General features: G+C 43.7%; 2 protein-coding genes across 4 annotated transcripts in view; one reads left to right on the top strand and one right to left on the bottom strand.

The window, feature by feature from the left end:
• LNPEP (leucyl and cystinyl aminopeptidase) overlaps nucleotides 1-26,389 on the top strand; it is a 125,748-nt gene that overhangs the window by 37,605 nt on the left and 61,754 nt on the right. For all 3 annotated transcript variants that reach the window (XM_056537562.1, XM_056537561.1, XM_056537563.1), the window contains exons 2-5: nucleotides 13,523-14,357; nucleotides 15,999-16,140; nucleotides 16,952-17,083; nucleotides 19,442-19,562. In XM_056537562.1, the coding sequence (XP_056393537.1) occupies nucleotides 13,523-14,357; nucleotides 15,999-16,140; nucleotides 16,952-17,083; nucleotides 19,442-19,562 (1,230 nt within the window). The remainder of the gene's footprint in view (nucleotides 1-13,522; nucleotides 14,358-15,998; nucleotides 16,141-16,951; nucleotides 17,084-19,441; nucleotides 19,563-26,389) is intronic.
• The window catches only part of ERAP1 (endoplasmic reticulum aminopeptidase 1), a 145,886-nt gene that overhangs the window by 113,446 nt on the left and 6,051 nt on the right, over nucleotides 1-26,389 (bottom strand). The gene's annotated exons all lie outside the window — the stretch shown is intronic.

Raw genomic sequence — 26,389 nt, 5'->3', positions numbered from 1 at the left:
CAGATTTAGTAACGTTGACCCTCAACCCCGACTGCAGAGCAAAGGAGTCCAGCACCTTAAAAAGATTGGGGAGGGAAATGAGGGGGTTTGTAAGGGTTAGCAATAAATCGTCAGCGAACAAGTTCACTTTATATTCTGAAGATCCAATAGTGGTACCCGAAATATCAGGATGATCTCTAATCATTTGTGCCAGTGATTCCATAATTAATGCAAAAAAGGCTGGGGACAGGGGGCAGCCCTGACGAGTACCCCAGCCTATAGAAATCGGACGGGGAGAGGTAGATGGCAACTTTAGATATGCAGTCGGAGTGGAGTACAGAAGGTGTAGAAGAGAAACAAATGGGCCAGCAAAGCCAAACTTGTGTAAAGTGGCGAACAAAAAAGGCCACGATACACAATCAAAAGCCTTCTCTATATCCAAGGCGACTACAATGAGAGGGGTTGTGGTAGTCCCCGCCCACTGTATTTGGTCAATGACTTTCCTAACATTATCTGGTGCTTGGCGGCCAGGGATAAATCCTACATGGTCTTGATGTACCAGGGTAGGAATATGGGCATTTAATCTTTTTGCTAATAAAGATGTCAGGAGCTTCGCATCAACATTTAACAACGATATTGGGCGATAATTGGCAGTATTTAAATTATCCCGGTTCGGTTTAGGGATAACTGTAATGAGTGCATCTAGAAATTCAGATGGGATAGTAGTCTGTATGCGAAGCGAATTGAAAAATGTGAGTAAATGAGGGAGTATCAATGGTGCAAATTTTTTGAAGTATGCTGCCGTCAGGCCATCAGGCCCAGGGGCCTTACCAGACTTCAATCGGGCAATGGCATCCGCTATTTCCTCTACTGTAAAAGGAGCGTTTAAAGACTCCCTGGCGTCTGGTGTCAACGACGGTAAAGTAATTAAAGAGAAGAAGTCAGTAAGGGAGGAGGAAAGAGCGGGGGAAGAAGAGGGCGTTGCATATAGATTAGAGTAATAGGTATGGAAGGCTGTGTAAATCTTATCGGGGTGAGAAGATAGGAGACCCGGTCGGAGCTGCAAGCTATGTACTCTATTAAAAGAGGAGGTTTTTTTGAGCATTGCCGCCAGTAATTTGTCTGGTTTGTTAGCTAACCTGTAATAGGTCGCTTTTGTCCAACGGACAGCTTTCTCAACCCTGGTAGATAGAAGTGCATCCATCTGCAAGCGGGTCTCCTTAATGGAATGAGAAAGGTAAAGAGATGGGTCCTGTTGATGAGCATACGTCAGTCTCTGTAATCTACATTCCAAAGCTATTTGGGTAGCAGTTCGGTCTCGAATCAGTCCACTAGCTGGGGATATGATACGGCCTCTCATATATGATTTATGGGTTAACCACACCCATACTGGGGAAGACTCTGGGATTGTGTTGGTATCAAAAAAAGGTTTCAGGTCAGTATCTAGTTGTTGGTATACCCTCGGCATGGTCAGCAATGCTTCATTCAAGTGCCATCTAAACGGATATGTAAAGGAAGGCATCAAGTTAAAAGCAGCTAACACCATATCATGAACTGACCACACCGAGGGAACATGACGTGCATACAACATCTGAGGTAACATGCGGGTAAGGACCAATATCCAGTCTATCCTGGTATAGTGACCATGTGCAGGCGAGTAATATGAGTAACCCCTAGATACCCTGTTATGTTCTCTCCAACTACCCAGACCCCGACCTACGAAAAGGGGCTAAATTAGATCTATCTAGTTTGCCATTAACTATCATGTTAAAATCTCCGGCCCAAATCAGTATATCGTACAACAGTGTCTCAAGAAGTGAACAAAATCGGGAAAAAAAACCAAGAGGGGAGTCCGTTGGAGCGTAAGAGTTAACAATACATAAGGATTTGTCATACAATGTACCCAACAGTATCAGGTATCTTCCCTCACCATCCACCAACTCCCTCCGTACCGTGAAGGGGAAAGAGTTATGAAACAAGGTCGTGAAAGACGAAAGACATTTAGTCGTGAAAGACGAACAATGATGTCTAGAATACAATCTGTGTAGGTGTGACGGTTTAGAGGTGAGCGTAAAATGGGTTTCCTGGATACATAATATGTCAGGATGTAATTTTACGTAATCAATAAAGGCCTTACTACGTTTACCTCGGGCGTTGAAGCCCCGCACGTTATGTGAGAGAACCTTAGCCATAACACCAAACCAGAGGAGACATGCCATCATACATTCCAAACCCAATAATCAGTACCCAGAGATGGATAGGGAGACCAGCCATCAGCACCAATTGCAGCTGCTTGCCGCCAAAAAACAGAATTGCATCGTACCTATAGGAACAGAAAACAAAAAACAAACAAACATAAAAGAATAAAGGAAAACAAAAAAACGTCCAAATCACAGGAAAGGCGAACGGCCTTATCAAGTCGCCCAGCATTCTTCCTATGTCCCACGAAGGGATGATGGGGTGCAGTAGTCTGAACCACGATCTAGCCTCGCCATGGAAAAATAGTAGAAATCAATAACAGCAGGGATGGGGGGCGTAGAAGGAGAACAAAAGTCCCGGCTCACAAACTGTAGAGAGGCAACAGCTTAGCGTCCATTCAGCAAACAACTGTATAAAAAATTGAGAATCCATGACAATCAAGTAGCAGGGTCCTCTCGCAAAGGTTCTCTCTCTCTACGTTTCTCTCTCCCCACAGTAGACCATTCTCTGTGCACCCGTCCAGGTCTTTGAGGTAGAGGTGGAGTATCCACCAAAGTTATGCGGGCATGTGAAAGAATTTCTTTGGCTTCCAGCACAGTATGGACATTGTGCGTGCGACCACTAGCCTGAAATATTAAGGAAAATGGGAACCCCCACCGGTATCGTATGCCTTCTTTTTGCAATGTAAGGGTAATGGGGTGGAATTCCCTGCGCCTAGCTAGGGTGGAGGGGGCCAGATCCGAAAAAATGCGCACAGATGGAGGGACCCCAGGTAACGCTGGGATGTTTCTGGCCGCCTGCAGGATGGTGTCTCTCACCTCAGGATAATGTAGTTTAAGTATTATGTCCCTCGGATAGTCGGGGTTCTTGGGCCTGGTCAGGGCTCTATGTATGCGGTCGAAGCGCAATAGTTCCGGTTCCAGCTGCGGGGCCAATGCGTAGAAGAGGGAAGAGATCGCCTTAGAAAAGTCAGTCACCTCCTCCGGGAGACCTCGGATCCGTAAGTTAGCGCGGCGTGAACGGTGCTCCAAGTCCTCAAGTTTCAGCTCGAGGGCCTGTAGTTGCGCAGTGTGATCCTCCAGGTCATGGCGATCAGTTTCAATGGCGTCGGCCAGGTCGTCAATCTGCGCCTCAGAGTCAGCTACTCTCTGCCCCAAGTCTTTCAGCTGGGAGGACAGGTCTGCCACCGTCTTAGACAATTCAGTTTGAAAGAGGAGCTTTATGTTCCGGAACATCGAGTTAGGCGACAGGTCTGTAGGGCCTTGCGACTCCTCCTCTGAGAGCTCCGCTGGAGAGCTACAGCGAGGCTCCGCCATCTTGGAGCGTCGGCTTGTCCTGAAGATATCAGGTATAGACTGCGAGAGCCGTTGCGAATTCTGCCTTTTTGTGCCCTTCTGGGATTGCGGCATATTCCCCCACCCGGCAGGGTAAGTTCTAACTCAGAGGAGCCCGATATGGGCGCTTAGAGAGGCTGTAAAGTCGCGGTCAGCACGGAGCTCACACTACATGCGTCCTCTCGCGTGAGCTGCGCGCATGTGCCCTCCCATAAGGTGATTTTAATACTTCCCTGGCAGACAGTAATGGACATGCTTAGGGAGGATCTGCACTTGTCTTGGGGCTAAATGGTGTGAGATTACCATAATACTGTGGCTAGCTTTTTATGAACTGGTATTTCCTGTTAGAATTTCCTTCTTTGCATACAAATCCCAGAATTCCATTTTCCTCCCTCCCACACATCAGCCACCCCACCCATTGAAACATAAATGAGCTGCATCCATTCAAAAGACCTGTGGTTTTCAATCAGGGTGCCTACAGCTGTTGAATTAGTTGCAGATTGATCTCTCTCCCACCAAGCGATCCCTCCACCCATTGAAGCAGACAGGCTCCCTGTCATTAGCTGACTAGTGAGTCAGGTCTCGGCTGCATTTAAACCTGGGAAAAATCTGAGACAACAGTCATTTTGTATGCTGTTAAAGAGAAATATTGGGGTGAAAAATCACAGAAGAATTGTGAGAAAACCGTCACACACAGGTACAGACACTATATTATGAACTACAGTAACTTTACAGCCCCTGTAGTATAGTAAAATAAAAATAAAAATTTTATGGAATACACCTTTAACCCCCTTAAGGATTCAGGGTTTTTCTGTTTTTGCACTTTCGTTTTTCCTGCTTACCTTTAAAAAATCTTAATTCTTTAAATTTTTCACCTAAAAATCCATATGATGGCTTATTTTTTGCGCCACCAATTCTACTTTGTAAAGAAATCAGTCATTTTACCCAAAAATCTGCGGCGAAATGGAAAAAAATAAACAATTGTGCGACAAAATTGAAGAAAAAATTCCATTTTGTAAATTTTGGGGGCTTCAGTTTCTACGAAGTCCATTTTTCGGTAAAATGACACCTTTTCTTTATTCTGTAGGTCCATACGATTAAAATTATACCCTTTTTATATAGGTTTGATTTTGTCGTACTTCTGGAAAAATCATAACTACATGCAGGAAAATGTATACGTTTTAAAATTGTCATTTCTGACCCCTATAACTTTTTTTTATTTTTCTGTGTACGGGGCGATATGAGGGCTCATTTTTTTGCCGTGATCTGAAGTTTTTAGCTGTACCATTTTTGTATTGATCGAACTTTTTGATCGCTTTTTATTCGTTTTTTTTCATGGTATGAAAAGTTAACAAAAATACACTATTTTGGACATTGGAATTTTTGTTGCGCGCAAGCCATTGACTGTGTGGTTTAGTTAACAATATATTTTTATAATTCAGACATTTCCGCACGCGATGATACCACATATGTTTACTTTTATTTACATAGTTTTTTTTTTTAAATGGGAAAAGGGGGATGATTCAAACTTTTATTAGGGAAGGGGTTAAATGATCTTTTTTTAACTTTTTTTTTTTTGCAATGTTATAGCTCCCATAGGGGGCTATAACACTGCACACACTGATCTTTTACATTGATCAATGGTTTCTCATAGGAAACCATTGATGAATGATTCTACCGCCTGACTGCTCATGCCTGGATCTCAGGCACTGAGCAGTCATTCGGCGATCAGACATGCAGGAAGCAGGTAGGGACCCTCCTTGTTTGTTTGAGCTGTTTGGGACGCCACAATTTCGCCACAGCGGTCCCGAACAGCTGACTGAGCTAGCTGGGACTACTTTACTTTCACTTTAGACGCGGCGATCAACTTTGAAAACCGCGTCTAAAGGGTTAATAGCGCGCGGCACCGCGATCAGGGCCGCGCGCTATTAGCCACGGGTCCTGGCTGTTGTTAGAGGCTGGGCCCGACCTGCTATGACAGAAAGGGAGCGGACTCGGGGCATACAGGTACACCCTGAGTCCTTTTTTGCAATTCTGACAACTGTCACTTTATGCATCAATAACTCTGGGATGCTTTCACCGTTTATTCTTATTCAGAGAGAGTTTTCTTTTCCTGACACATTCTACTTTAACATAGTGGTATATTTTCGATGTTACTTGCATCCTTTTTTGGTGAAAAATCCCCAAATTTCATGAAAATTTAGAAAATTTAGCATTTTTCTAATTTTGAAACTCTCTGCTTGTAAGGAAAATTGACATTCCAAATAAATTATATATTTATTCACAAATACAATGGGGGATATTTATCAAAGGATTTAGACTGGTTTTTCCTCTCTAAATTTGTCACACAGAAAGTAGCAGTCTAAATATGTGCGACTTTTCTGCAACTTTTGCTTTAGAGGATCTTTAGAACATGATGCATTCTAGTCTATTTTAGATGGAAAAATGCATTGGTGCTGAATTTATCAAAAGCAACTTTTCAGCGACAAGTCGCATCGGCTGAAACTACGCCGAAATGTCAGTCCATGCTGGAGCAGGTTTAAATATAGTCTAATGCATAGATCCCGAAGTCCGTGAGCAGAATTTATCAAGAGCCGTGTGACTTTTGAAAAATTAGGCGCACAATAGACCGGCCTAAGCCTCTGTAGTTTGGTTTATATTGATGCGGGACATAGACAACTTTGATAAATCTCCCTCAATATGTCTACTTTATGTTTGCACTGTTGGCATCATAAAGTTGACATGTTTTTACTTTTTGAAGACATTAGAGGGCTTCACAGTATAGCAGCAATTTTCAAAATTTTTACGAAAAATTTAAAATCTGAATTTTTCAGGGACCAGTTAAGTTTGAAGTGGATTTGAGGGGCCTTTCTAGAAATCGCCATAAATGACCCCATTATAGAAAATGCACCCCACAAAGTATTAAAAATTACATCCAGAAAGTTTAACCCTTTAGGTGTTCCACAGGAATAGTAGCAAGGTGAAGGAGAAATTTCAAAATCTTAATAATTTTTCACACTCGCATGCTGTTGTAGAGCAATTTTTTGCATTTTTACAAGGGGTAAAAGGGGAGAAATCCCCCCCCCCCCCCCCCCCCGAAAAAAAAAAAAAGTAAGGAGATACCTCATATGGGGATGTAAAGTGTTCTGCGGTTGCAGTAGAGGGCTCAGAAGGGAAGGTAGCGACAATAGGATTTTGGAGAGTGAATTTAGCTGAAATGGTTTTTGGGGGGCTTGTCACATTTAGAAAGCCCCTATGGTGCCAGAACATCAAAAAAAAATTTTTTAAAAAACACTTGGCAAACTATTTTGGAAACTACATCCCTCAAGGTACGTAACAAGGGGTATAGTGAGCCTTTACACCTCACAGATGTTTGACGACTTTTCGTTAAAGTTGAATGTGTAAATTAAATTATTTTTTCAATAAAATGCAGGTTTTTCCCCAAATTTTACATTTTTCAAGGGGTAATAGGAGAAAATGCCCCCCAAAATTTGTAACACCAAGTATGGAAATACCCCATATGTGGGTGTAAAGTGCTTTTCTGGCGCACTACAATGCTCAAAGGAGAATGAGTGCCATTAAGCTTTTGGAGAGAGAATTTGGTTGGAATAGAAGTTGGGGGCCATGTGCGTTTACAAAGCCCCCTCCCACGTGACCCCATTTTGGAAACTACACCCCTCACAGAATTTTATAAGGGGTGCAGTGAGCATTTACACCCCACTGGCGTTTGACAGATCTTTGGAACAGTGGGCTGTGCAAATGAAAAATACAATTTTTCATTTCCACGGACCACTGTTCCAAAAATCTGTCAGACACCTGTGGGGCGTAAATGCTCACTGTGCAAACTGCTGTGTGAGCATGCTGGGAGCTGTAGTTTTGCAAGATCTAGAGGGCCACACTTAAGAGACCACTGCACAGTGATCTCCAAACTGTACCCCTCTAAATCTTGCAAAACTAAAAATCCCAGCGTGCCCAAACAGCAAACGGCTGTCTGGGCATGCTGGGAGTTGTAGTTTTGCAACATCTGGAGGTTTACAGATTAGAGACCACTCTATAATTGTCTCCAAACTGTGGCCCTCCAATTGTTGCCTACATTGCCGGGTCAGTTGCAGGATCGCCGCCGAACGCAGAGGAGCTGCCCGCCACCGATCGCCACCCACTATAGGTAGGGGACCTCCGCTGCCGCTCCTAGCACAGTTCCCCCGCTCTGCCCAGACTACCATGGGTGGGCATAGCGGGGGAAGCGAACTTTAACCCCCCCCCCTACCCCCGATCTGCTATTGACCAATAGCAGGGTTAGGAGGGGTGGCACCCCTGCCACCTCACTCCTATACCTTCAGGGGACAGCCCCGATCCCCCTTATTTTCCGAGTCACCGGAGACCTGTATGACCCGAAATCGCTGCAGATCGCCGGTCTGAACTGACCCCCCCAGGCGTTAGCATGGGATGCCTGCTGAACAATTTCAGCAGGCATCCCAGTCCGGTCCCCGCCCAGCGAGCGGCGGGGAACGGAATTCCCACGGGTATACAGGTATGCCCTGTGTCCTTAAGGGGTTAAAGCATCTGAAAGAGTAGGTTGAAGATAACCTTTATCCTTCATTCAGTATTTTTGATTGATCCAAAAATTCTCTATTACTAATGCAAACTTTCCTTAGTCACAGATATAGGCAGTACTTCTCTGAAAACATTTGATCCCTTATACAATGGATAGGAGATAATGTCTTATCGTGCCGATTCCACCTCTGAGGACCCCCGCAATCTGCGGGCCGGCAGTGGCGGCATCCGGAACATGGAAGCTTGGAGCTTCCGCGCTTGTGACATCATGCCACACCCCCTCCATTCATGCCTCCTCTCATAAACATGAATGGAAGGGCGTGGCGGCCGTGTTCTCCAGTCATCGAGCATGGAGCGGAGTTTGCTCCATGCACCTAATGACAGGAGTGCTGTAGCAGAGATCGCGGAAGGTCCCTCTGCTGGATAGGGGATAAGATGTTTTCAGCAGAGTACCCCTTTAAGGCAAAGTTTTCAACCATTTAGGATAGTTATAGCTCTGAAAAAAAAAAGTGACACTTATAGTTTTGGAGAAAGTGTGTGTGCTGATTAACCCGTACAGGACCTAGGGCGTATGGATACGCCTTCTGTACCTGGGTCTTAAGGACCCAGCGCGTACCTGTACGCCCGTGGGAATTTCGGTCCCCGCCGGGCGGGGACCGGGCCGGGGTGACTGCTGATATCGATCAGCAGACACCCCGTGCAAATGCCCAGGGGGGTCATCAGACCCCCCCCCCATGTCGGCAATCGGCGCAAATCGCAAGTGAATTCACACTTGCGATTTGCGCCGATTTCGGGTCTATGGTGACCCGGTGACCCGGAATATAAGGGGGATCGCGGTTGTCTAAGACACCCACGATCCCCCTGTAGCGATAGGAGTGAGGTGGCAGAGGTGCCACCCCTCCTATCTCTGCTATTGGTGGTCTAGACGCGATCACCAATAGCAGATCGGGGGCGGGGGGGTTTACTTTCATTTTCCCCGTTCTGCCCACCCACAATAGGCGGGGCAGGACGGGGAAATGACGGGGACCGAACGCCGAAGATCCACTTACCCGTCGGTGGAAGCTGCGGGACCGGATCGGCGGCAGTGATCGGCGCGGGCGGCGATGTCGTGCGGCAGAAAAGGACGGCTCCCTGGATCCGACGGAAGCCGGTAAGTTGCCTAGCAACATCTAGAGGGCTACAGTCTGAGACTGTAGCCCTCCAGATGTTGCAAAACTACAACTCCCAGCATGCCCAGACAGCTGCTGGGCATGGTGGGAGATGCAGTTTTGCAACAGCTGGACGTCTACAGTTTAGAGACCACTGCACAGTGATCTCTATACTGTAGCACTCTAGATCTTGCAAAACTACAACTCCCAGCATGCCCACATAGCTGTTTGCTGTCTGTGCATGCTGGAATTTTGTAGTTTTGCAACATATGGAGGTCCACAGTTTGGAGATCACAGTGCAGTGGTCTCTATCTATAGCCCTCCAGATGTTGCAAAACTGCAAATCCCAGCATGCCGAAACAGCTGTCTCGGCATGCTGGGAGTTGTAGTTGCGATCCCTCCAGCTGTTGCATAACTAGATCTCCCAGCATGCCCTTCGGCGATCAGTACATGCTGGGAGTTGTAGTTTTGCAACAGCTATAAGCACACTGGTTGGAAAATACTGAGTTAGGTAACAGAACCTAACTGAAGGTTTTCCAACCAGTGTGCCTCCAGCTGTTGCAAAACTACAACTCCCAGCATGCATGGTCTGTCAGTACATGCTGGGAGTTGTAGTTTTGAAACAGCTGGAGGTTTGCCCCCCCCCATGTGAACGTACAAGGTACATTCACACGGGCGGGTTTACAGCAAGTTTCCTGCTTCAAGTATGAGCTGCGGCAAATATTTCGCTGCAGCGCAAATTCCTAACGGGAAACTCACCGTAACCCGCCAGTGCGAATGTACCTTAAAAACACTACACTACACGAACACCTAATAAAGAGTAAAACACTACATATACACCCCCTTACACTGCCCCCCGCCCCCCCCCCAATAAAGATGAAAAACGTATTGTACGGCAGTGTTTCCAAAACGGAGCCTCCAGCTGTTGCAAAACAACAACTCCCAGCATTTCCGGACATCCACTGACTGTCCAGGCATGCTGGGAGTTTAGCAACAGCTGGAGACACCCTGTTTGGGAATCACTGGCATAGAATACCCCTATGTCCACCCCAATGCAATCCCTAATTTAGTCCTGAAATGCGCATGATGCACTCACTTCAGAGCCCTGTCGTATTTCAAGGAAACAGTTTAGGGCCACATATGGGGTATCTCCGTAATCGGGAGAAATTGCGTTACAAATTTTGGGGGGCTGTTTTTTCTTTAACCCCTTATGAAAAGGAAAAGTTGGGGGCTACACCAGCCTGTCAGTGTAAAAAAAATTAAAATTTTACACGAACATGCTGGTGTTGTCCTTTACTTTTTATTTTCACAAGTGTTAAAAGGAAAAAAAGCCCCCCAAAATTTGTAACGCAATTTCTCCTGAGTACAGAAATACCCCATATGTGGCCGTAAAATGCTCTGCGGGCGCACAACAAGGCTCAAGAGTGAGAGCGCACTATGTACATTTGAGGCCTACATTGGTGATGTGCACAGGGGTGGCTGATTACCCACATGTGATCCCATTTTGGAAACTACACCCCTCACGGAAAGTAACAAGGGGTATAGTGAGCCTTAACACCCCACAGTTGTTTGACGAATTTGGATGGAAAAATGAAAAAAAAAAAAATTTTCACAAAAATGCTGGTGTTACCCAAAATTTTTCATTTTCACAAGGAAACATAGGGAAAAAAAACCTCAAAATTTGTAACCCCATTTTTTCTGAGTAAGAGCATACCCCATATGTGGATGTAAAGTGCTTGGCGGGCGAACTACAATGCTCAGAAGAGAAGGAGCGCCATTGGGATTGTGTGTGTTTACAAAGCCCCCATAGAGTCAGAACAATGGCCCTCCAGATGGAACATGTCTGTTCCATGATGGGAGTAGTAGTCCCGGCTGTGGGAGTCTGTAGGCAGAGGTGTAAAAATGGCCATGACAGATGTTTATAATGGGTCTTAATGGATGAATATGCCTGTTATTTTGACAGATTTTATTCAGCTGTTAGCACCCATTATTTCATCCGTTATTATATGTCTGTTTTTACACAGAAAGTGGATGTTTAATAACGGATGAATGCTCATAGTGTGAAAGGAGCCTTATACTTAAAGGGGTACTCCGCCCCTAGACATCTTATCCCCTTTCCAAAGGATAGGGGAAAAGATGTCAGATCGCCGGGGTCCCGCTGCTGGGGACCCCGGGGATCGCTGCTGCAGCACCCCGCTATCATTACTGAGCAGAGAGAGATCGCTCTGCACGTAATGACGGGCAATACAGGGGCCGGAGCATCGTTATGTCACGGCTCCACCCCTCGTGACGTCACGTCACGGCTCGCCCCCGTCAATACAAGTCTATGAGAGGGGCCATAGACTTGCATTAAGGGGACGGGCCGTGATGTCATGAGGGGCGGAGCCGTAAAGTAACGCTGCTCCGGCCCCTGTATCGCCCGTCATTACGCACAGAGCAAATTCGCTCTGTGCTGTAATGATGGCGGGGTGCCGCAGCGGCGATCCCCGGGGTCCCCAGCAGCGGGACCCCGGCGATCTGACATCTTATTCCCTATCCTTTGGATAGGGGATAAGATGCCTGGGGCGGAGTACCCCTTTAACGCTATGTTCACACTCCGTAATATTGAAACAATAAAAAACAGCTGTAAAAGTTTTTTTTTTTTTTTTTTAATCTAATAATGTGTTCTAATAAAGGAGTTGTCCGAGCAAAACTCTTTTAAAACTCTGGTCAGAGTGGTTGTAAGTTAAAAAAAGAACATAATTCCAACATTGAAAATACATCCATATTTATTTCTCAATGTGTACACTAACATTACTAGATTAAAAGAAAGTTTGGCCATGTTTTGTTTTGATTTTAACATTGGTTCTTCTTAGTCCAGAGCTTTCGATGGTGTAGAATTATTGCAATACTAACGTTTCCACATTAACATCCATTTTAAAGCCGGAGCAGCTGTCTCTGTCTATCTGTTCACACTGGACTCTAAATCATCCTCGGACCAACAGATGACGTAAATAGTTTGTTTCCTTTCATTTATTGATGGCTGTACAGAATGTACACTTCTGTGTGACATAAGAGAAATACTTGATGGCTAGCAATCTGTCGATGTTACTGTTACTTAAAGATTGTTGTGCAGGATTTGAAGCTGCAGATTTGATGCTGTGATCAGCCAGTTAGTTTACATTGACCTCTACAGCATAAAACCTGTGCAGGATACTACTTGTGCATCCTTAAAGGAGTAGTCCAGTGGTGACTCAGTGGTTTACAACTTCTCCCCTATCTTAAGGATAGGGGATAAGTTGCAGATCGTGGGGGGTCCGACCCCTGGGGCCCCCCGCGATCTCCTGTACGGAGCCCCGACAGCCCGCGGGAAGGGGGCGTGTCGACCTCCGCATGAATCGGTGGCCGACACGCCCCCTCCATACAACTCTATGGCAGAGCCGAAGCGCTGCCTTCGGCAATCTCCGGCTCTGCCATTGAGATGTATTGAGGGGGCGTGTCGGCCGCCGCCTCGTGCGGGGGTCGACACCCGCTATCTCGGCGGAGAGCCGGGGCCCCGTACAGAGAGATCGCGGGGGGCCCCAGCGGTCGGACCCCCCGCGATCTCAAACTTATAAATTTTTCACCACTGGACTACCCCTTTAAGAAGTGTCAGATTTTGGGTTTGTGGCCAGGTTTTTCATCTTGGCCTTGGTTTAACCAAAGGGCCGTAGCCAACCACAGCCATAAACAAAAGTGATGCTGATTCTAGAAGAAAGCTGCTTTTCTAATCCAATAAATCCCCTAAAATGGGTTACTCCGCCCCTAGACATCCAAAGGATAAATGTCTGATCGCAGGGGTCACACCGCTGGGACCCCCCGCGATCTCTGTGCAGCATCCAGAGTTCTATACAGTATGTTTAGAAGGCTGGGTTCCCGCAACTGGGGTTGTGATGTCACGCCCCCTTGTGACGTCACGCCTCCCCCTCCATTAATGTCTATGGGAGGGGCCACCACGCTCCCTCCTTTAGACATGAATGGATGGGGCATGGCGTGATGTCACAATCAAGCATTTTAAACATACTCCCGGGTGCTGCACGGCGATTGCGGGGGATCCCAGGGACACCCATGATCAGACATCTTATTCCCTATTCTTGGATAGGGGACAAGATGTCTAGAGGTGGAGAACCCCTTTAATAACTATATTAATACTGTGAAACTGTGTTAAATTTCAAAAACTTCTGATCAAATTGTAAAGGAGTTTTCTTTTAATAGAATTAGGAAATACTTTTATTTAAAAAAAATATATATATATAAAAATGATTCATTAGTTTCTGTTTCTTCTTATAGATCAGGCTCAGTTGCCTAGAAATATGATAGAGAACAGTATGTTTGAGGAAGAACCGGATGTGGTTGACCTTGCTAAGGAACCTAACTTAAATCCCCTGGAGTCTGAAGAAGTCGAATATGAACCACGAAGCTCTCGCCTGCTGGTGCGTGGCTTAGGAGAACACGAGATGGATGATGATGAAGAAGATTATGAATCTTCGGCAAAACTTTTGGGCATGTCATTCATGAACAGAAGTTCAGGTCTTCGAAACAATGCAGGGAACTATAGACAGGTTCAGGAGGGACTTTGTCCAGTTCCATCGGCAAGAACTGTGATTGTGAGCGTGGTACTTGTTGTGATTTTAGTTTCTATAGTTACAGTCATTTATTTGCTTCCAAAGTGTACATTTACCAAAGAAGGCTGCCATAAGAAAACTCATCCAATGAAGATGATATACCCTATTGCTATGAACGGAGAACTCTTCCCATGGACTAAAAGTAGACTTCCAAGCTACATTAAACCATTGGCATATGACATTACTCTTTATCCCAATCTTACCACAATGGAGTTTTCTGGCAAAGTTAATATTAGGCTCAGTATTGTTGGGGACACAAAGACAATTGTACTTCATAGCTCAGGTCTTCAAGACATACAAGCAAATGCCACTTTACCAGGTGGTAACGTTCTTAGCCTTGCTGTTTTGGAATATCCATCTTTCGAGATGATTGCTATGGTTTTGCCTGATACATTGATGAAAGGAACAGAATGCCTGCTTACCATTGAATATCATTCAAACTTTTCAAGTTCTTACTATGGATTTTACAAAATGTCATATTCTGATGAAAATAAAAAAAGGTAACTATAAATTTAAATTTAATGCTGTGCTTTTTTAAAAGCTCTATCACTATGCAATTGAAGCAGTCAGTGAGTCAGCCGGCCAACATCAGGTTTACTTTTTTTAGGGCAACCCAGTTAGGGAGCTAAAAGTAAGGGGTCCAACAGTGTCATGTCTTTGGGGCCTGAGACAGTGGCTGGGAAGAATATTCAGGTTATATAACATTAATGATAAAACATGTGGTACTACAATAGAAATACCTTACTGAATGGTATCTGCAATCTGTATGTGTTGCTTTGATTTTTGTTAAAGTGTCCCTGTCATTTTAAAAAACTTTGACATGTCACACAGACACTCCAAAAGTTTTGACTGGACAAGTTCTGGGTGTTTAGGCCCCCACTGATCGTTACGGTAGATAGATCTGGGAAAAGTGCGTAGCTGAGTGCTTCTCTCCTCAGCTTGCTGCCCTCCTCACCTTACTGCACGACACTAACCCCATGGACTTACAATGTAGCCTGTCTCCTGCAGACTATACCCCCTTTTTTACATAAATATTTTGCTATTAAGCAGAGTAGCAAATTTAAAGTGAACCTGTTGTTTCAAAAGATTTTTACAAACCTGCATGGTTTGGTTAGATCACCCTTTAGAGGGGTGACTAGGTGAGAGTCCTCTCCATGGTGCACAGCTATGTGTCTCATTCTCTTCATTCCAAAGGCAAGGCCAGAGCTGGGCTGTTTGCCATTAGTACACATACAAGGACTTCCTTTCCCTTACTTCTCTGGCAATGAAAACACATACATACTCCTCTCTACTATGCCATAACATAAAGCTGGAGAAAATGCACTTGATTGGACAGGAACAATTCTGGACTGATGCTTTACACAGTACAGTACTAGATTGTATGTGGAGGGAGAAGGGTTGGCAACTTGCTATGTGAGCAAAAAGGAAAGAAACAGTAGTAGAAGGATTGCAGTAATAAATCGCTTACACTAAGCACTTATATGCTACTGTTGTTGCTGCTGAGAAGGTAAAAGAGGGGGAGATTATACTGCGGCATTGTGGACATAGAGTAGTAGGTATACTTGTATTTACACAGGAGACCACTGCCCTGAGCTTTATAGCTGGTTAGCAACTAGAGGGAAGCCTTGATTTAACTTTGAGGAATAGTGTGGATAATCTTCAGTAGGCAGACAGACTCAGCTTGCAGGTGCACGGCTCAGGCTCCAACCCTTTCCTGTAAACCACACCCCACTTCCTGTAATTTTGTCTGATCTAGCGATTACTAGAGACAGATTTCTCCATGGGCAGTGGATAGCAGTGGCCATAACTTTAGAGCTGTTTTATTCTAGTAAGGAGTTATTTTTGGTAAATGTTAAAGTTTTTTGAAGGACAGTGGTTATTTAAGCATGTCATGGTTTGAGTGAGCATTGTAGACCTTTATTCCCCTTTTTATAGCTATTTTGAGGAAGAGGAAGGACATGCACCCATACACGTGATTTACTGCACTAGTGGCAATCGGTTTTCAAAAAATGCTGTGTGATCATTTAAAATTGGTTGGAATCTCTTTTTAAATGACACTACCTCTTATCAGATAGATTCCATAATCTTAAATGGTTTTGGGAGTGCATTATGCTAATGTTTACTCTTGTGTCTCCTAACAGGGTGTGGCTTGCAGCTACACAGTTTGAGCCCCTCGCAGCAAGAAAAGCTTTTCCCTGCTTTGATGAACCGGCATTTAAATCCACATTCCGACTAAAGATCAAAAGAAGTGAAGAACATATTGCTCTATCAAACATGCCGAAGGTATTCTGGTTTCTCTTGTTCTGGTGTGCAATTATAAGGAATGGGCGTACTGTACTTAACAGTTTATAGACCAGACCTGAATGACCAGATAAATTGTTCAGTCATTTGCCTTTCCATTTCTGTAGCTCACAGACTTCTGTTAGAGTAAAAATGATGGGCCTTTTGCACAGGGGAATTATTACATGACCATTCTAATTATTATCCATGTAAATGACCAAGTGATCAGTCTACAAATGATTAAACGAATGTTCATCCTCTGATCGATGGGATTGCCTGGCCCTATAAATCATTGTTTGCCAGAAGAAAGTCTTCCCATGTAAACAGGTGATGTCCTGCGGACAATCATGTATGTAAACTGCTGCATGTATCAGCTAGTGAACATTGATCCATGTAAAGACTCCTTTTCTACTAGATCAGTGATTGTATCGGGCAGTGGTGGGCCCATCTAAAAAAAGGACTGCCCAGATTTCTAAACATACAGTTCTGGGGTCCTTTTCTAGCTCCCAGCAGAGTATTTCCCAGTCTTTGATCAGTTCTATGGGAAACCTAGTGACCCGACTTAAGCGGGGAGTAATCATTCTGAGATTGGGGACCACAGTCTTCAATGGGTTAAATGGCTGAGTTCAGAGTTTCTCTGATCCTGGCCATAGACTGGAGTCTGCTATAAGAACTAGACCTGTTGTAAACAAGTGTCGCAACGGTAGTGTGAATGTAGCCTTAGCTGAGCTGCTGTGCTTTTTGGTATGAAATTTCCTATGTTAGGTCACTGTCCAACTTTTTCAGCTTTGTCTAAACCACATTCTCTTTTTAGAGCAACACAACAGTACTCCCAGATGGTCTTCTCCTTGATGAATTTGAAACCAGTGTAAAAATGAGCACCTATCTGGTTGCTATTATAGTGTCTGATATGAAAAATGTAACTGCGGATGTGAATGGGACATTGGTAAGTTTAAGGCAATTGACACAATGCAGTATACAACATTTAAAGTGAATGTGTCTGCTCATATTCATGATATGAGCTGTAGACTTTATCAGATAGGTGATAGGTGACCGTATCAGTCGTACCTTTAATGGGTTTACCACAACTTATAAAATGATGATTTTCTCCCTGGGCTCAAGTGTCAAGAAACTTTGCCTTCTGGCTCCCCCCTCCTTGTCCTGGATTATTGACTTGACATACAGGGTACCAATTCCTGCGGCCCTTAAGCATATTTGCCCCGCCTCCTTGACACTTGAGCCCAGGGAGAAAATCTTAAAGGGTACCTCTCATCAAATAAACTTTTGATATATTTTAGATTAATGAATGTTGAATAACTTTCCAATAGCATGTTAATGAAAAATATGCTTCTTTCTATTGTATTTTTCCCGATCAGTCCTGTCAACAAGCATTTCTGACTCATGCTGGAGTCCTAAACACTCAGAGCTGCCAGCCTGCTTTGTTCACAGCCAAACAGGGTGTGAACAAAGCAGGCTGGCAGCTCTGAGTGTTCTCCTTTGTGAACAAAGCAGACTGGCAGCTTGTAGTGTTTAGGACTCCAGCATGAGTCTGAAATGCTTGCTGCCAGGACTGGTAGGGAGACCCCTAGTGGTCATTTCTTCAAAGTGGAAATTAAATAGAAAGAAGCATATTTTTTAATAACATGAAATTGTAAAGTTATTCTGCATACATTAATCTATAATATATCAAAAGTTTTTTTGATGAAAGGTACCCTTTAATTTCATAAGTTGTGGCAAACCCATCAACACTATCAAAATTATGTTTGATATCGACATCCTGTCGCCTATCTAAAGGTGTCTGTAGCGCATCCTTAATATAAACTGACAGATACATTTTTAATCCCTCTGTACTTATAATGCAGTACTAGACTGGGCAAGAATAGTGCAAAAAAAAAAAAGATATAAACAACTAATACTGCCATACAGAGAGTAATCTCTGTTTCCGTTGACTAACATTATAAAATACCAACTTTATTACATTATAAAAAAAGAAACACAATGCAAAGTATACATTTTACTGGACACAATATCACAGACTACTACGCTATGATATACAGCAAAAAAAAGTAATGAAATGGAAACTGGTAAAAAGTAGAGAAACAAAAAGTCAATGTTTCCGTATACGTTTCTATTTGGATAAAACATGTATGTTAAACACAAAATTCAGTGTGAACCAAGACTGGGTAGAGAACATGTGTATTACTGTACTTTAAACGGGTACTCCGCCTATAGTCATCTTAATACGATAAGATGTCTGATTACTGGGGGTCCGGACGCTGGAACCTCCTACGAGCTTCCGTTTGGAGCTTCCGTGTTCATGACCTCATGCCATGCCCCCTCCATTCATGTCTATGGGAGGGGCATGGCGGCTAGTACATAGCAGTCATGCTTCCCCCTTTAGACATGAATGGAGGGGGCGTGACAGCTGCGGACGCCATCATCCGGCATGGAGTGGAGTTTGCTTAGTGCATCGAATGACTGGGGTGCCGCTCTGGAGATCACAGGGGTTCCCAGCAGCCGGACCCCACGATCAGACATCTTATCGATGAATAGGAACCAGACACCTCCACTCTCATAAGAGGGGTTGTCTCGAGCCAGATGCATATAATGTTATGCCAGATATGCATGGCTGGGAAGATCTAAGGCTATATAATCGGTATTTTGGACTCAAAAATCAAGATAAGTAAAAAATTCCCCCATTGAATGCCACTGAATTCAATTGAAAAACATATGTGAGTTCAAATGTAGTTTAATTTTACAGTTGTAATTAAAGGAGATCCTCAGCCATAGACACTTATCCCCTAACCACATGATAGGGGATAAGTGTCCTGTATGGGACCCCGGCTCTGTCGTGGCTCTCCCTTGCAGGAGGAGTGTTGGCCGCAGCATGATGCCACAGCCAACACGGCCCTCCATGTATCTCTATGGGAGAGGTGGAGAAGTGTTTGTGCATCCCGCTTCTCCCATAGAGCTGTATGGAGTGAGGTCGACGACATGTGCATTAGCCGCGGTAATGCCGGGTTCCCGTACGGGGGACTGCGAATAGGGAATAAGTGTCTATTGTTGCAGTACTCCTTTAAATGAGCTGTAAAATTTTATTTGTGGGACTTGTTTAAGGCTGTTTCTAAAATAAATGGCTGTTTGCAGCCCAAAAAAGACCCTAAAAATTTGAGACTCGTTTTTTTTGTAATACAAACAATGTTAAGCTTTAAAATACAGTCAGTGCACATATCCATAATGTTTAGAATGTTTTATGCTTAGATCCACTTGATTGTACAAACTAACACATTTCTTTTATTAACAGGTATCTGTCTATGCTATACCACAGAAAATTGACCAAGCGCAGTATGCACTTCATGCTTCCATTACATTACTTGAATTTTTTTCGGAATACTTCAGAATTAAATATCCACTTGGAAAATTAGGTTTGTACTTCTATTTAGAGAAGATTTTGTGTAAATGTATAATACAGGAGGATGAAGCAGAATAGCAATATGTGGACATAATTTTATGTTATAGATAAGTCCCTCTTGGGCACTTTATACGGTGGAGGCCTGCATCCTTTTTAGTCTGTGATATGTTTTTAATAGTTTAAGATGGGGTGACCAATCATCTCTGTTTTCCTGGAACAGTCCAGTATTAAGGACACTGTCCTTGGACATATTCTGTCCCCGGCAGTGTCCCCAGATCCACATTCGCTCCCCAGAACAGCACTGTGGACATTATCTCTGTACTCTTCAGGGATAGTGTGCAAACAGTGATGTCACAGTACAGGAATAATACGCACAGTGATGTTACAGTATAGAGATAATACACAGTGATGTCACAGTACATGGATAATACGCACAGTGGTGTCACATAACAGGGATACAGTGATGTCACAATACAGGAATAATACGCACAGTGATGTCACAGTATAGGGATAATACGCACAGTGGTGTCACAGTACAGGGATACAGTGATGTCACAGTATAGAGATAATACACATAGTGATGTCACAGTACAGGGATAATACGCACAGTGGTGTCACAGTATAGGGATAATACGCACAGTGGTGTCACAGTACAGGGATAATACACAGTGATGTCACAGTACAGGGATAATATGCACAGTGGTGTCACAGTATAGGGATAATACGCACAGTGATGTCACAGTACAGGGATAATACGCACAGTGGTGTCACAGTACAGGGATACAGTGATGTCACAGTATAGGGATAATACGCACAGTGATGTCACAGTATAGGGATAATACGCACAGTGATGTCACAGTATAGGGATAATATGCACAGTGATGTCACAGTAGAGGGATAATACGCACAGTGATGTCACAGTATAGGGATAATATGCACAGTGGTGTCACAGTACAGGGATACAGTGATGTTACAGTATAGATATAATACACACAGTGATGTCACAGTACAGAGATAATACGCACAGTGATGTCACAGTATAGGGATAATACGCACAGTGATGTCACAGTACAGGGATAATACGCACAGTGATGTCACTGTATAGGGATAATATGCACAGTGATGTCACAGTAGAGGGATAATACGCACAGTGATGTCACAGTATAGGGATAATATGCACAGTGGTGTCACAGTACAGGGATACAGTGATGTTACAGTATAGATATAATACACACAGTGATGTCACAGTACAGAGATAATACGCACAGTGATGTCACAGTATAGGGATAATACGCACAGTGATGTCACAGTACAGGGATAATACGCACAGTGCTTTATGTCATTAGCAATACTCTTGCTCACTGCTCTTCTCCACTGCCTGGGCAATTGGTACCTGCCCCCCTTCAGACTCCTTCAGGTTCAGTCTGTCCCAGGCAGCAGAGAGTATTGCCAGGAAAGATGTATGCCCTTAGCTGGTGCTGATTTTACAAGCTTTAGATTATAATGTAGAAGATAGTAGTATTTATTGCTGACATAAGATGATATTTGTTCCCAAGGCAATTACTTTGCTGACGTGCACAGTACAGGAATGAAACATCTTTCTGTATCTTCAATAAACATCATCTTCTAATCTGGATTCTATAATTTATGGAATCTTAAAGGGGTATTCCAAATAAATTTTTTTTTCTCTATTTAGGTGTATAAAAAAGTATTTAGGCGACATGAGGCACTGTGTGTAGGAGTCGTGAGGCACAGTACATAGATGATATGGGAGACGTGAGGGTTTCTAACAGATGGCCACAGGATGTCAGGTATTAGGTCGGATTTGGACCACACACTATGGAGGAGAGGAGGAAGGGGAGGAGCATTCAGGCCTTTTCACTTCTGTAGCTCTGCTCCTCCTCCTCTCCGTCTACAAACAGTATATACAGGCATGTCGGGCAGTGGACGGGGATTCCCTGTTCCCCTCACACCTATCCTGTTCATCCTCAGTTCCTCTTAACTGCTGGGCATAATTTCAGCTACAGCAGCACAGGGGCAGCAGACCTGGTCACAATTGCGACCCCCTATAGCTACGTCATGGAACCTAGTGACAGATTTTCTTTTAAGCCATGTTCGTGCCACTCCATCCACATCCAGGCAACGGGCCTCTGTTCTTGTAATTGGTGGTCAGACCCCACCTAAAAACTAGATATCCCCTATCCTGTGTATAAGAGATTCATTTTAATATTGGGATAATCCATTTAAAGCTTAAAGGGGTACTCCACTGGCTAAATGTTCCTAACACAGCTGGAACACTGGCCAGTGGAGTACCCCTTTAAAGTGACTTGGTACTTTGGTGGTTAGGCAATTGACACTGACGTGATAAAATAAAGATCTATATAGTTCACTTTTTAGCCCAGGATTTCTGAATCTAAATATATTTCTAAAAATGGAACACAGATAATATTGAGTATAATAGTTGAAAAATGATCATCAAGTGGCACAGATAGGAATGCACGCTGAATTAATAACCCCTCGCAGTCCTCATATTAATCCCATGTTGTAATGCTGTAGCACTCCAGGCCATACTCCTATGTTTATTTCCTGAATTACATTCATTCATTTGCATCTCATTTACATCAAGCTTAATTCTTGCACGTTATCTCGTGATGAGTTGCTTGTTCTCTGTATCATTTTTTGGGCGTTCTCTTACTTTGTGCCGTCAGGTGAAAACACTTGAAAGGCTTATAGAATCAAACTCTGTATGTTTGATGATATGAAGCCATGATTGATATTCCTACTCAAGGGGATCTCAAGATGATGAGCAGAGATAGGCGAGAGACGTTTATCAGATTTTGGTGTCATCTGTGTGACATTACAAAACATTCTGTTGCTTTCAGGCAAACATACTTTTAATGCTGTTTTATGGTTTAGAAATGAGAACACTTGAAAGCTGCCAAATCCGTAAAAATGATTGGCCGCAAGCCACCATTCTGTTATCAGTCTGTGACTGGGCAGGGAGCAGAGATACCCTGTTGTTTTAACTATGGTGGGGGGAGGTTCATATGTGCGCCTCTCGTACATTTTTCCATGACTACAGAAGTACAATATATTGTTTAATTAAATATTTTGTACTGAGGGAACACATTTAGATGTGTGCCCTAAAATATTTCATCTATTGTAATAGGGATGTAAGAAAAAATCGATTCTCGCGATAATCACAATTTTTTCATTTGCCGATATTGAATCGATTCAAAATATTTTTGAATCAATTCTTTTAGGGATGTGGAATTTTTATCTCCTGACGCCCGGAACAGCATGTCCTGGGCATCAGGAGATAAAAGTTCCACATTTGTGGAGCCGGGCAGGCCGGATCTGACACGGCGTCGCTCTGGGTGTATGGAGCGGGCTCCGACTCGTGCCCGCTCCGTACTATACGACCCCCGGCTGATTTCAGTAGCCGGGGGCCGCCGCTAATAGCCAGCATGCGGCGATCGCCGCGGCTGGCTATTAAAGGAGTACTCCGGTGCTCACTTTTCTCATGTTATCCCGTCCGGGCTGCAAAATAAAAGAAAACGCACTTTATCCTACCTGCCAACGAGCCACCGGAGCTCCGGTACAGGTGTTTGGTCCCGGGGCTGTACTCTTCTTACTTCCTGTTAGCCGAGCACGTCACACGGAGCTTCAGCCTATCACTGGCAGCGATGTCCCGCCTCTGCTGGTGATAGGCTGAAGCTCCGTGTGACGTGCCGGGCTAACAGGAAGTAAGAAGAGTACAGCCCGGGGACCGAACACCTGTACCGGAGCTCCAGGGGCTCGTTGGCAGGTAAGATAAAGTGCGTTTTCTTTTATTTTGCAGCCCGGACGGGATAAAATGAGAAAAATGAGCATCGGACTACTAGATCGCCGCTGTCAAAGCTGACAGCGGCGTCTATTGGGATCTATGAATGCTCCCAGGTGGGCGATGTATCGGGATATATCGTGATGTATCGTCACCTAGACGGTATCGCGATATATCGGGATATATCGAATCGCCACACTGGTATCGCGATTCGAATCGTATCGCCAAATTCTTGGCGATTCACACCCCTATATTGTAATAATAACAACTAATAATTTAACCACAATAAAAGAGGGGCCAAGTGGTATGTGATGGTTAACCTCCTGCATGCTGTAACTTTGTTACCCTTCTTTGATGATAAACTCAATAAGGCTTTACTTATCTGATGCACTGTAAACTTGATGGTAGCAATAACATATATAGAATACACTATCACAGTTGTCAAGTAAAGCTACTGTTTCCATTATAAGAATATGTAACCATGTAGGAGATAGGCTAAAGACTTTCCCAATTAACTTCAATAGAAAAGTCCTAATCTGCATAGTATCCACCACATGTGAGCCCTGACAGTTGCAAACGTGTGGTTCTGATGTGGTAATGGTTTATTACCTCAATATTTTTCCAGTGCCATTGTTATAATGCATAGTAACACAGAATATGTCTGCAGATAAGAACCATTTGGCCCATCTAGTCTGCCCAATGATCTAAATCCTATGAATAGTCCCTGGCCCTGTCTTATATGAAGGGTAGCCTTATGCCTATCCCATGCATGTTTAAACTCCTTCACTGTATTTCTAGCTACCACTTCTGCAGGAAGGCTATTCCATGCATCCACTACTTCCTGATATTACTTTACCTTTGCCCCTCTAATATAAAACTATGTCCTCTTGTGGTAGTTTTTCTTCTTTTAAATATGCTCTCCCTCCTTTACCATTTTGATTCCCTTTATGTATTTAAAAGTCTCTATCATATCCCCTGTCTCTTCTTTCTTCCAAGCTATACATGTTAAGGTCCTTTAACCTTTTCTGGTAAGTTTTATCCTGCAATCCATGTACTAGTTTAGTAGCTCTTCTCTGAACTCTCTCTAGAGTATCTATATCCTTTTGGAGATACGGCCTCCAGTACTGCGCTCAATACTCCAAGTGAGGTCTCACCAGTGTTCTGTACAGCGGCATGAGCACTTCTCTCTTTCTACTGCTTATACCTTTCCCTATGACCCAAGGATTCTGCTGGCATTTCCTGCTGCTTTTTGACAATGTCTGCTTACCTTTGTCTTCTAAAATAATGACCCCTAAATCCCTTTCTTCAGAAACTGAGGTCAGGACTGTAGCAAATATTCTATATTCTTCTTGGATCTTTACACCCAAGGTGCATTATCTTGCATTTATCCACATTAAAGGGGTACTCCGGTGGAAAACTTTTTTTTTTTTTTAAATCAACTGGTGCCAGAAAGTTAAACTGATTTGTAAATTACTTCTCTGCTGACATCACTAGCACAGTGCTCTCTGCTGACATCTCTGTCCATTTCAAGAACTGTCCAGAGTATGAGAAAATCCTCATAGCAAACATATGCTGCTCTGGACAGTTCCTAAAATGGAGATGTCAGCAGAGAGCACTGTGCTCGTGATGTCAGCAGAGAGCTCTGTGTTCTAAAAAGAAAATAATTTCCTCTGTAGTATTCAGCAGCTAATAAGTACTGGAAGGATTACGTTTTTTAATAGAAGTAATTTACAAATCTGTTTAACTTTCTGTCACCAGTTGATTAAGATTTTTTTTTTTTCCCACCGACGCATCCCTTTAAATATCAGTTGCCAGAGTTCTGACCAATCCTCTAGTTTACCTAAATCCCTTCACATATGGTGTATCCCTCCAGGAGCATCAACCCTGGTGCAAATCTTTGTGTCATCAGCAAACAGAAATAATGCTCATGTGGGAAATTAATTTCATCCTTTTAAAAATTTCACATACAATAAATTGTATTTAAAAACCCACCACCCTTAAATCATGCCCCCATTTTAGCCCCAAAAAATGTTTAAACAATTGCAAAAAAGATTGCATAAATACCTAATAAATGTGTCTAAAAATCGACATAATACACCAAAAAATAACACTACTAAAGGAACAATACCAGCAATATTTACTTAGATGACACTGGTGGTCCACATATATGCCTAGCTTTCTTTAGGCTGAACCGCAGGGGTAAAGTCCGTCACTATCAATGCCATTTCTGTCATTGTTTTCCACAGCCCCAGCTCACCCCCAGATCGGTCAGCCACAATTTTGCTATCCATAGCAAACCCCACTGTTCCATTGGCAGCTTTTCACAGAGGCCAGGAGTCACTTCTTGTCACTTTCCTGATGCTGTACACTTGAGCTTAGCACAGTGTCAACATACATTAACAGCCCCATTATTGTGGGAAAAGATGTTGTCTATTTTTTTTTTTTGAAAGCTTACGGATTTGGCCACCAACCAGTCATGTAGTGGCTCCCCATGATAGCGCCAGACGCAGCAGAGGTGGTTAAGGTGTTTATTAACAGAGCAGGTACTGTGACAACAGCTAGCTAAGATGGCTACAGGTGCAGGCTGGAACAAGCTGCAAACAGTCAGGAATGGTGGTAGACAGTCCGAGTCAATAACAGGAGAGACATGCCAGATTCCAGGGGATGAGACAAAGGAAAAGTTCAGAATACAAACAGGATCAGGAACACAGGATCAACAAACAAGCTAAGCCGACAGACTTCAGGTCAGGCAACAGAGCCCTTAGCAGTACAGGATAAACAACCATGCTGAGGCATCAGGCAACAGGTGTGACTTCTTTATATAGAGAGTACCTTGCAGGGATTGGAGGAACAATCCATTCCATGCCAGTGCTTGTTTGCCGCTCCTAGTGGACAGAGTGGAAACAGCAAGAAGCACACCAGAGCAGGAAGACCAGGAAACACAGAAAACGTAGCCTGACGCTGGTAAGGCCGGGTTCACACTTGAAAAGTTCCAGACAGAAAAAAGAAATTAGTCT

This window comes from Hyla sarda, chromosome 1, assembly GCF_029499605.1.
Source record: "Hyla sarda isolate aHylSar1 chromosome 1, aHylSar1.hap1, whole genome shotgun sequence".
NCBI lineage: Eukaryota > Metazoa > Chordata > Amphibia > Anura > Hylidae > Hyla > Hyla sarda.
This window is presented reverse-complemented; position numbering and strand designations above follow the sequence as displayed.